This window comes from Arachis ipaensis, chromosome B06 (assembly GCF_000816755.2).
Source record: "Arachis ipaensis cultivar K30076 chromosome B06, Araip1.1, whole genome shotgun sequence".
Classification (NCBI taxonomy): Eukaryota; Viridiplantae; Streptophyta; class Magnoliopsida; order Fabales; family Fabaceae; genus Arachis; species Arachis ipaensis.
Genome location: NC_029790.2, coordinates 13,292,472 through 13,304,123, shown reverse-complemented (window position 1 = coordinate 13,304,123; position 11,652 = coordinate 13,292,472). Strand labels below are relative to the sequence as shown.

Here is an 11,652-nt window from a genome sequence, read left to right as displayed (position 1 = left end):
CGGACATGTCTTCTCTTTTTTCTTTTTTAAATATTATAACTATTATTATTGTTATTATCTATTTTCTTGGGTTTTATATTTTAATTCTTTATTATTACCTAACAGTATTTTCACTATCCAATTTCATTTGTATGCCCAAAAAATTTTTTCATGGTCCAAAACGTTAAACAACAAACGAATTTCAATGGCAAAAATTATGTTCACGGTTTTTGGCTTCAATAAGGTAACCTCCAAGAATTGCTGGGTCCTCAAAAATAGGCCCCATTAATTAACTCCCATGTTTACATGACATTATTATCATTTAACTACATTTTGGGCTTACATCATCAACTGAACACCAGCAGCTTTGTGGCAGCAACTGTCGGCACTTTGGAGGCAACAAGAGCACGTGTCCTCCACTTCAAGGTGCCACATACTTTCAGCACCAGAAGAAAAAAAATTCTTTCAGCACCCTAGCAACGGCCTAAAAAAAAGGAACCTTGATTGAATGAAAAGTTCCCGTGGCATTAGGAAGAACACAACATTTGAATCCTGATCCTCTACATAAAGAAGGACATCAAAAAGGTAAGGACCACAGTAAATGAAAAAAGAATGGTAAAGTGTCCAAAATTTAAACTAAGACATCATGAAGGAAGATTTGGCATAATTAAAAAATTGAATTATCAACTACAATGGTAGAAGTTTTCCATCATCTATAAACTTCAATTCCATTCAAATCTGTTCTGATAACTATAATTCCATTTAAATTTTCACTCCAACACACTTTAATTAATTAAATCCACAAAGTGAAATAAGACACAAGCATATCACTTGTTTTACAAAGAAGCAAGACAAATTTTCAAAATGCCTAATATACATAACTCTTATTTTTGAAACAAAACAACTCACCTGCAAGATTCTAACTCTACTCAATTTCAATTTTTAAGAGTTGTTTCAATAGATTCTCTTCTATCACCTGTAACCAACAGAAGAAACATATTCAAAAAAACCTATACGAAAATAGGGCAAATAAAAACGAAACAGAAAAATGATGGAGGAAAAATCAAAGATGATAACAGCAGTCATAGAGAGCGAGAAATATGGAGAGAGACACAGACAGAGGCTGACAACAACCAGTTCTAGGACTTGCTGCTTCTGCCACCAGCGACAACGAGCGCAGGGAAGGCATCTAAGCGTGATTGAGTGCGAGATGGTGACGACTGATGATGACCTTGAGTGCGAGACCAGAGACCGAGAGAGAGACCGGACGAGAGAAGGAGAGAGCTTGAGATTGCGAGGGCCAGTGAACAAGAGATGACAGAGCTCGAGCTTCAGTTACAAAGGGAGGAGAAGGAGACGTTGAGGGGTAGGCGCGCCTAACCATTATTCAAAATAACAACCCATCTCTTAGATTAAAAATGACAATGCAGCTCTTAATTATTAATTTCGTTTGATTTTTTGACTCTTTTGTTAAATTTTTTGTCTAGAATTAATAAATTTTGTCTACGTATCACGTTAGCTAATAACGTATCAAAAAACCATTTTAAGAGACAAAACATCCCTTATTATGTTAGCAGTATGCTGCAATAAAGTAGGACAAGTAAATCCATAAAAAAAAATTTTTACAAGACACGTAAACTCCTGATTACTTATAAACATAGACATATAAACCCATAATGAACCATAAAATAGGATAAGTATCTCTAAATTTCAATAAGTTATTGTATCTGTTGCACTGGTTGCTGGTCTTAGTTGGTGATAGCCTCAGTTTCTTGCTCCTCTTTCTCCTTCTTTTTCTCTATAAAGTCCTTATATGAGTGCAGTAAAAGCTACCTGATCAAGTTCAATCCCTTCGATCATTCTTTTCTTAATCTTTAATGCAAATTCCATATCCTCATCTTTGCAGTATCCATCTATTAGTGTTGTGAATATGATCTTGTCAAGTTTTAAACCTCTCTCATTCATCTTGATTACAAGCTTCTTAACTTTTTTTTTTCAAATTGCGGATCTTACAAATGTCATTGATTAACGTATTGTACGTAATCAAGTTTGGTTTAAGACCCTGATTGATCATTACTTAAAAATTTCTCAAGGTCAAATCAATTTTTCATATTTGTATGTCTGTCAATCAAAGTGGTATAAATAACACTATTCGAGATCAACTAAGGCCAGCAGGAACCAACTAAAGCCAACAACCAGTGCAGCACATAAAATAACTTGTTGAAATTTAGGAATGCTTGTCCTATTTTATGGTTCATTATGAATTTATGTGTCGACATTTATAATTAGTTAGGGGTTCAAGTGTCTCATAAAAATTTTCGTAAGGGTTTACTTGTTCTACTTTACTGCAGCATATTGCTGACATGACATGGTATGTTTTGTCCTTTGGAAAGGTTCCTTAATATGTCATCAGCTAACGTGACACATAGACAAAATTCGTTAACTTTAGATGAAAAATTTAACAGAGGATCAAAAAGTTTTATGGAATTAATGGTTAGGGACAACATTGTTATTTTTTAATCGAAGAGGGGCGAATTGTTATTTTGAGTAATGATTAGGGGGATGGGATGGGGTTTTACTATTTTTTTTTCACTGATTAATTTTTAACTTTTGACGAACGATATTGTTTTTTACAGACCTAAATGGATTGAGTGATCTATGTGTCTAGGACTCTAGGTTTTAAGAAAATCTGGTATTTAACAAACTTAGGTTGGTTGAGTGGTTAGCTCGCTCGTCTTGGCCAGTGACAGACCTTTAAATAGAACTCAAATTCGCGATAAATTAATCTTGGCCTGTCGGATTAGGAGATACCATAAACAACAAAAAAAAAAAAAAATAAAGAAAACCAAAAATTTAAATGTATATTCAAAATTTTAGGAATTTAAATATTTTTGGGACAAAAAACTAGAGATCTAATTATTTTTTCTCAAAATATTTAAACATGATCCGATGCAAATTATGTAAATTGATTGGATCGAACCAATTTTGTTATGGTTAATTAAGATTAAATTATTAAATGGTTTAATAAATATGTCCAATTAAATTGTGACAGCTAAGTATTTTTTTTTAAAAAAAAGGTATTTTGGTTGTCTTCATCTTAGTATCTCTTTAATAATAATTTAGGGTAAACCACCAAAAATACATCTACTCGAATTTTGTTATTGACAAAAATGCACAACATTATACAAAAAATAGTATCAAAATTTAATTTCTAAAATATTTTTAAAAAATATATATTTATTACCGGATATTTTTGTGGTGTTTTAAATTGTTTAAGACCATTTTTGGTAGTTTATCCAATAATTTAATAGAATAATTAAGCTTAAAATTTCTCTCTCGCAGTCTCACCTGAGCATCTCTTCAAGGCTAGAAACTTTGACTCTGTTCAAACACAAAAGCTTCCACCACCTTTGATTTTCATGGCGATCATAAAAGAAGAAGAAGAAACAGAGCCACAACCACAATCATCGAAGAAGAAGATCCCACCACCCAAACCCCGCAAACCCAAATCACAACCCCAATCTCAATCTTCCCCATTCTCTTTCTTCTTCTACTTTACTCTTTCTCTCTCCCTCATCATCCTCTACTTCCTCTTCTTCTCTTCTTCTCTCTCCTCCCAAGACACCAAATCATGGTTCCTCAGCTTACCCACCTCCGTCCGCCACCACTACTCCAATGGCCGCACCGTCAAGGTCCAACCACTTCCCAACCACTCCCCCATTGAACTCTTCACCATCCAAGAACCTGAACCTTTACCTTCCACCGTTTCCGAGAACATCCTCATCGTTCACGGTTTCGGACTCAGCTCATATTCTTACCGCCATGTTTTACACTCTCTTGCCTCAAAGGGAGTTCGCGCGCTTGCAATTGATCTACCGGGAAATGGGTTCTCGGATAAGTCAATGGAAGTTACCGTTGAAGGGATCAATGGGGTTCTAGGGAGGTTTTGGTATGTGTACAGTGAAATCAAGGAAAAGGGAGTGTTTTGGGCGTTTGATCAGATGGTAGAAACTGGTCAGATTCCATATGAAGAGATTCTAGCTCGCATGTCAAAGAGGAAAGTGTCTAAGCCTATTGATTTAGGGCCTCAAGAGATGGGTAAGGTTTTGGGGCAAGTCATTGATTCTTTGGGTCTTTCTCCTGTTCACTTGCTTCTGCATGATTCAGCTTTGGGATTCACTGCTCCTTGGATCTCTGAGAATTCTCACTTGGTAAGGAGCTATCATGATGCACTAAGTATTATGCTTCTGCTTTCATATATCTCAAGGATTGAATAGCTACTATGTTACAAGTTTTCTTATGTGAAAAATTTGTTTTTTTTTTTCCCTCAATTTACATTATCACTTGTTAAAGATTTTACTATGCAATAATGAAATTGTATTTAATATATAAGTATAGCATAAAAAATGGGTGGGAGACAATAGAAAATCAGCACAAATTTAACTCATTTTGCATTCGTTAATTACGGCTAGAATTAGTTGAATAATATAAGGTAATAAGTGTAATTATGGATGTTAGATACATGAAACTATGGATTTAAATAAGGTAACTTTAGGTTATGGTCTCGAGAAATGTTTGGAAAACAATAAAAACCAGCCTAAATCAGTCCCAAGTTGCCTTATTTTTTACATTCATTCATTATTTTTGAAACAAATACATAATATTAGATGTAATAAATATGTAACTTTGGAATTACATATTATATGTATGAAATTATAGATGTTAAGTTAAATACGGTAACTTTGAATTATTTCCCTAGCATTACCGTTATCTCCCTAGCATAACTGTTCAAGCATATCTAATAATCCTACTCATATTGGAGATTCACAGGTAAGGAGTGTGACCCTTGTTGACCCTGTATCCTCAACTTCAGGAGCTCTCCCTATTTGTGTTCTGGAATACCCTGTGGTTAGAGAAGTGGTTTTGGGGTTCTCCTTGGCCTTTGCAAAGATAGTGAACATGTGCTGTTCCAAGAGGATTAGAGTTGCGGATGCGGATGCACAGAGGTTGCTGTTGAAGGGCAGGGATGGAGAAAAGGCAGTTGTCGCTATTGGGAAGAAGCTAAATTATAGCTTTGATATCGCAGAATGGGGTGGTTCAGAGAACCTGAAAGCTGTGCCAATGCAAGTGTTGTGGTCTTCTGGTTGGTCTAAGGAATGGAGTGATGAGGGTAATCGAGTCGCTCGTGCTCTTCCACGGGCGAAGTTTGTCACACATTCTGGAGGACGGTGGCCTCAGGTGAGCACAAAATGATTGATTGATTGATTAATCGATTGCCTTTAAAATAATGATATTGCCTACCTTATTTCCGCATGCTATCATGCTCGTGCACAATGTTTGTGTTACGATGCTACTTTCTAATCAGGTTGGAATAGAAACTCTGAAAGGCTATGCAATTCTGTTTTTGTTTGTGGAAGTTGTATTCTTTCTAGTTAGGGAAATGGATCCTCTCCAGTTTTTTTAACACTTGAGAGAATAAAGTGTGATCTCTCATCTTTAATTCTATAAGTGGGACCAAAAATAAAGAGGAGAGAGAGAGCAATGAAAGGTGAGATTAAATACATCCAGTTTTTTTTCCACTAGAGAGGACCCACTCCCTACCTGAGTTAGCTGGTTGCAGCAATGGCACTTGAATTTTAAATTGGAAACCGTAATTTCAATACTAGAGTGTGGAGTGTGGTGAGTGTGACATGCTCTATTCATCTAAGGATCTCTGGAGTCTCAAACTTGTTATAGTTTGATTGAACTTTCTAATTTTAAATTAATCAACTATCAAGTTGAACTTTTCAAAGTTCCCAACCCTTTATTGATATAGTAAAGAAGCAATGCTTATATTCTGAGCTGGTTTCTTATGTTTTAATAACTTAAAAGGGTTTTTTCTTATCTCATTAGGTTCCATTTTAGTTAAACATTCTCATTGTAGACATGATACATGATAGGGCTAAGTCACTTCATCGATGTCCCCACCTAATAAGATAAGGCTTTGTTGTTGTTGTTTAATTAAATAGTCTCCCAAATGAAGAACTTATTCTATTACTACAACTTTCGCACATGCAAATTGCAATAATTTTTCTTTCATGTATTTGCATGGTATTTTCTTTTCAGTTATATGCATGTTTCCTTTCATAGTTTCTTGTTCTTTGAGAGGTTTTGATTGGATTTGCAAATGGATAGAAACTGCAGGGTGCATATAGGTTCTATGCCCGTTTTCTATCTGGTAGGTTTTTATGACAGATTAGGTAGTACTAGTAGTGCTTCTTTCATTATCCTATTCCCCATTTATTGCATTGAAGAACAACATTAGTTGTTTCAAGAGTTCAAACAAAGGATCAAAACTGGTAACTCAGGAAAAATACCAAAGATTAGGTAGCATTTGATTTTAGAGGCTAGAACTAAGACTGGTGAACCGGGACTCGGTGTATTGTGTTTGGTGGCCAAAGACTGAAACTAAATTTTAGTCTCGAGACACAAAATTTCAATCCTTCAGTACCTCAAGAAAGTGGAGACAAAGGGGATTGAATTTTTTTTAGACGAAGATTGAAACTTTAATAACATTTCTTTTAAAAAATACCCTCATTTAACTTTTCAATTTCAGAATCTACTCCTCAATTTCCATATTTATCTTAAACTAAATATAATACTAAGACATAACTCAGTTTAGTACATTTTACATTAAATACAATACAGAGGCTTAATTTATTCTCTATCTCTCAGTCTCGGTATCCCAGTTTCAATCTCTCAGTTTTAGTCTCCCTTCCAAACGCAGCTTTAGAGATGCTATGCTATACTTTGTTATGGTTTGTGGGATGAGGAAGAAATAATGAACATTGTTTTTGGATTTGCCAAAAGAATTTTAATTAAAGGAAAGCTCATATGGTCTTTGCCGTACTATTTATTATATGTATTGTATGTTGATGCTCTTTTCCTTTTTAACTATCGAAAATTAATTTGAAACTAATGCAATTGTGATCTTAGGAGGATGCGCCGGATGAGATAGCTGAAAAGATTTCTGAGTTTATCTCGTCACTACCAAAGTCTGTGAGGAAAGTTGAGGAAGAACCCATCCCAGAACACATACAAAAGATGTTTGACGAAGCAAAAAGTGGTGATCATGATCATATACACCATCACCATCATCACCACGATCATGATCACCATATCGATGCTCACGTCCATGGAGCCGAATATATGGACGCATATGGGCTTGGTGAGGGGCATCATCATGGTTTGTGAAAAGCTTGATGTCTGAATTGTGCTGCAAATATTAACACTAGCGGATGAAACTCTACTCCACATTCACATGGTGTATGTTATTCTTTTTAACTGTTTACCGTTTCGAAATCTCTGAAAGGGTGAGAAGATTTTGGATGATTATACATGATGAGAAAGATGATCTTCTAACTAAAATACTAGCTGCTTCATGTAGTAGATGTTTCTCATACGCTGTGTTATTTTTTGGAGCCACCTTTTGTGTTGGGTTTTTGAGACATGTTTCGGAGGATATTTGGTGAGATAACACAGTATGGTTAATGCAATTGAGATATTTTAGTAATTTACTTGCTTTTGTTTGCCAATTGATTATATAAATATCATGTGTATCATTGTATACAAGTTTGGTTGAAGATACCACCCATGGTTGGAGTATAATCTATTCTTAATATATAAATATAAAAGTAGAAGAATATATAAAAGTAGATGGATAAGTTTATTCATATTATTTTTAAGACATTTTTTTTCTTCTACTAATGTCATGTTAGCAATGTCGTTTACTTGGTAAAATTTTAGAATCAATCACTCAATTTTTATCAAATCAACAATTATTTTCAAATCAGCAAAAAAATAAAATGTACAAAAAATATACAAGTAATAGAAATATATGCAAATTAGGCTGCAAAATTACTAAAGACAATAATTAGAAATTAATAGTATCTAACCAAATTTGTAACCTACAAGAATCAATGTCTATATTTATTATATTTTACCGTTAACAATACAATAAATTTATAACCCCAATAATTAATTTATTAATTTCTATAAATAACTCATTAAATGTAATAAACATTCATATTACAAATGTCATAATAATCTATTAATCATAATAAATTTTACGTTACAAATATTCAAATTCCATACTATTTGAACTACTTATATAAGTCTCTCATAACTATTTCTTCAAATAATATCAAATTTAGCACAAGAAATTTATTTTCGCACTACACATCTCAAACTTACTCAATGGAGCATCATTCTTTGGACAATATCTCTAAACAAACAGCCAATTGGTTTATCAAAGTTCGCGTAGTTCGTCTATGGAAAACATTAACACTCACAAATGAAGAAGAGTTTCTTTGCTTAGAAATGATTATATTAGATGAAAAGGTACAAAACAAATATATTTATTGTATTTTCAAATTGAACATTTTCCAACACTATTTTAAATTTGCAACACCTGAGACATTGTCTGACAGAGTGGGTCAAAGAAGTATATTAACAGGTAATTTCACTTTATACTATTTCAATTATTCTTATTAAAAATAACTTATTTTAAAAAAAATCTACACATTTTTGTTCTTTTTATTTGTAGATATCATTGGAAAACTACATGCACATCAAGAGATTAAGGAGAAAAAACCCATACAAATTCAAGACACATCTTCGAAAGAAGAATATACATGCAAAGATGGAGCAAAGATGGAACAAACAACACAATAGAAAATGCATACAACTTAACAATTCATAAAGAAATATCTTCATAAGAGTCTACGACAGAAAGAAGAAAGCAACAACTCTAACAATAACCAATAAAGAAAAAGGAGGACGAGCGCCACATAAGAAGACTAAGTCCATCAACTAAAACAAATAGAAAAATTAAACTACCAAATAAAAATGTCACTTTGTACAACTCCAACTTCCAAATTTTTTGTACTACAAATTATTTTAAACAAAACACCTTTTAAATTTAACTTTAATTTACACACATTTAATTTAATTCTATAAAATATAGACATTTTTAATATTTATTATATACTATCATTAATTTATCGTCCCGGATCGTGCAATTTCATTCTAGTTTTCTCTTAATTGGCGATCTTAGCATATGAGTCTTATATATGGAGTAACTGATATTGGAAAGTAGAAACATATTTGATTTTTTTTTCTAACAAAGAATAGAAAAACAAAGAAAACAGCAAACCTTTTAGTTGAAAGTTTTTTTAAATCCTCTTGAATTAGCCTTCTAATATTCTCAACAGGAGTACTATATTCCTTGTAAGGCTCTTTACGTCTTGTAGCTTCTTTGGCTAAGGAGTTAGCAAGCAAAACACAGCACCGAATTAAGAGAAGTACATCAGTCTCTAATCAACATATATTGAATTTTTTTTTAATATCTTTATTCAAGACATGAACAAAGACATTTGTAGTTTGTATAAGAATAACCTTGAGACAATTTGTTTTACAAATAACATCACAAAAACCCAGTTTCTAAACCTGAGTCAAACCCCGCTAAATAGCAAAAAGCTTCTCTCTAAGAGTTGAACTAGATGAAAGAGAACCAGCATAACATTTCACGCACTCGCTAACCGAGTTTATGATGATACAACTCAAACCCGCTGAACTAATATTTCCCATAAAATTGGCATCACAGTTTTTGAACTTATTCACTGGCGGAACTATCCAATCAATTAACAAAAAAAAAGGGGCACCAACTTCTCGGACATGAACTGATTTGTTGAAATCTTGACAAGAATTATATATAAGAATTTGAAGCTTAGTTAGAGACCAAAGTTGATCAGAATTGAAAATGTCATTGTTGCGGTTTCGCCAAATCCACCACACAAGCAGATAAGAATAGAAAATCATTCTTCTTAACATTTAAAGCAAACCAATCCTGCAAGTTATAATTTGAGAAAAAAGATTGAGAAGGAAAGTCGATCCTATGCCACATATTTTTAGTCATACCGCATTCACGCAAACAATGAAAAACAGACTCCACTCGATTGTAGCAACGAGGACAAATATCAGAATTAGCAAGATCTCTTTTAACTCGGAGAGACACTGTAGGCAAAGCCTCATGAAAAATGTATAAAAGTTAGGATGTACCTAGATCCAACCAGCTTGTGGTTCACATTAAGCAATAGGATTGTATCTGCGCTGCTCAACTCACACATTATCAAGAATAGAAGAATAACACTTCTCTAAACACCACTTGCCATCCCTCCAAATATCTTGCACCTTGAAATCCGAATCATTAATATGAACATAAGGAACATTAACTGCCAAAGGACCCTCTGGTTTTCATTTGTCAAACCAGAAAGATTGGTCCAACAGTCCAATACACCAAGAATACCTTTTTTTAAGCCATCTACTAGCTTTCTCAATACTACGCCAAGTATAAGATGGATTATAGACAGAAGGAAGCTCCCAAAGTAAAGTATTAGATAAATACTTATAGGGACGGATCCAGAAATATTATCATGGGGACTAATAACATATATAATATTAAAAAATTATGCAAAAAATCATATAATGTAAAATGTATTACAAAAATATACCGATAGAGAATATATTTTAAAATACAAAAAATATGTATGTACTTTTTATTAACGAAATGGCCGATTCTTCGTATCATAAAATTCATCGATAATAGAATCTGTATCAAATTTTTTGACAATTTTCTTTTCAATATAATTAAAAGACAATTAGCAAGAAATTCATCTTTCATTTTGCTTTTGAGTTATTCTTCACAACATTCATAGTTGAAAAAGATCTCTCAGTTGTAGTAGTTGAAACATAGAGAATTAATACCAAATGAATCAAGAATGACGCTTACAAGAAGAAACAAAAATCCACTTTATGGATTTGAAAAATTTTATTTAATTTAAAAATATTAGTAATGATATCTTTTCAGACTTTTTTAATATTCTTACTTACTTTTTAGATATTAGAAATCATTAATATTTAGGTTAGATTGGACTTTTATTTATATTAGACTAAATACTAAATAAATTTTTTAAGAAATTAAATCATACTTAATAACTTATTACTATTAATCTTTTTTTAAAAAAACTGAGGAGGGGGGCGAAGCCTCCACTCGCTCCCGTATGTCCATCCCTGAAAACTTAGCTATCATCATTTGAACTCAGGGTTTCTCTTTGCTATATAAAATATGTCAAACCAGTTTTTCCAAGAGAGCAATGTTAACACATCGAGCATCCTTGACACCATAACCACCGTACCTCTTGGGAGTAACAACAATTTTTCAGTTAACCAACTAAGTCCTCTCCCCTCAGTATTCCCCTTCCACAAGAATTGACGCATCATAGAATTCATCTTGTTGCAGACATAATCAGGAAAGAAAGTAATCTGTATATGGTAAACAGGAATAGATGAAGCAATAGAATTAATGAGACAAAATATGTCTGCCTTGTTAAGAAGCTTACCTTTTCATCTGGCTAGTCTAGACCGAATCTTGTCCAAAATTCCTTGAAAAGAAGCTTTATTAACCCTCTCATGATTCAAGTTTATTCCCAAATATTTTTTTAAATTTTGAGTGAAACGAATAGATGAAATGCTAGTAAATAAGTCTTTTCTTCTGTTTGAAATACTTCTAGAGCAAAGAGCCTTCGATTTATCTACACTCTCCTTCAATCTTGAGGCCTTGCTAAAGAGATGAAG

General features: G+C 33.1%; 1 protein-coding gene across 1 annotated transcript; it reads left to right on the top strand.

Annotated features, from left to right (window-relative positions):
• On the top strand, positions 3,303-7,535 carry LOC107645894 (protein AUXIN RESPONSE 4). Its single transcript, XM_016350031.2, has 3 exons — positions 3,303-4,190; positions 4,810-5,217; positions 6,955-7,535. Exons 1-3 carry the CDS (start codon positions 3,399-3,401, stop codon positions 7,210-7,212), a joined length of 1,458 nt encoding a protein of 485 aa, XP_016205517.1. The 5' UTR covers positions 3,303-3,398; the 3' UTR covers positions 7,213-7,535.

Coding starts and splice junctions, on each gene's coding strand:
- LOC107645894 (XM_016350031.2), top strand. CDS start 3,399: ATGGCGATCATAAAAGAAGAAGAAGAAACAGAGCCACAACCACAATCA. Junction 4,191..4,809: donor TCTCTGAGAATTCTCACTTG/GTAAGGAGCTAT, acceptor GGAGATTCACAG/GTAAGGAGTGTGACCCTTGT. Junction 5,218..6,954: donor CTGGAGGACGGTGGCCTCAG/GTGAGCACAAAA, acceptor TTGTGATCTTAG/GAGGATGCGCCGGATGAGAT.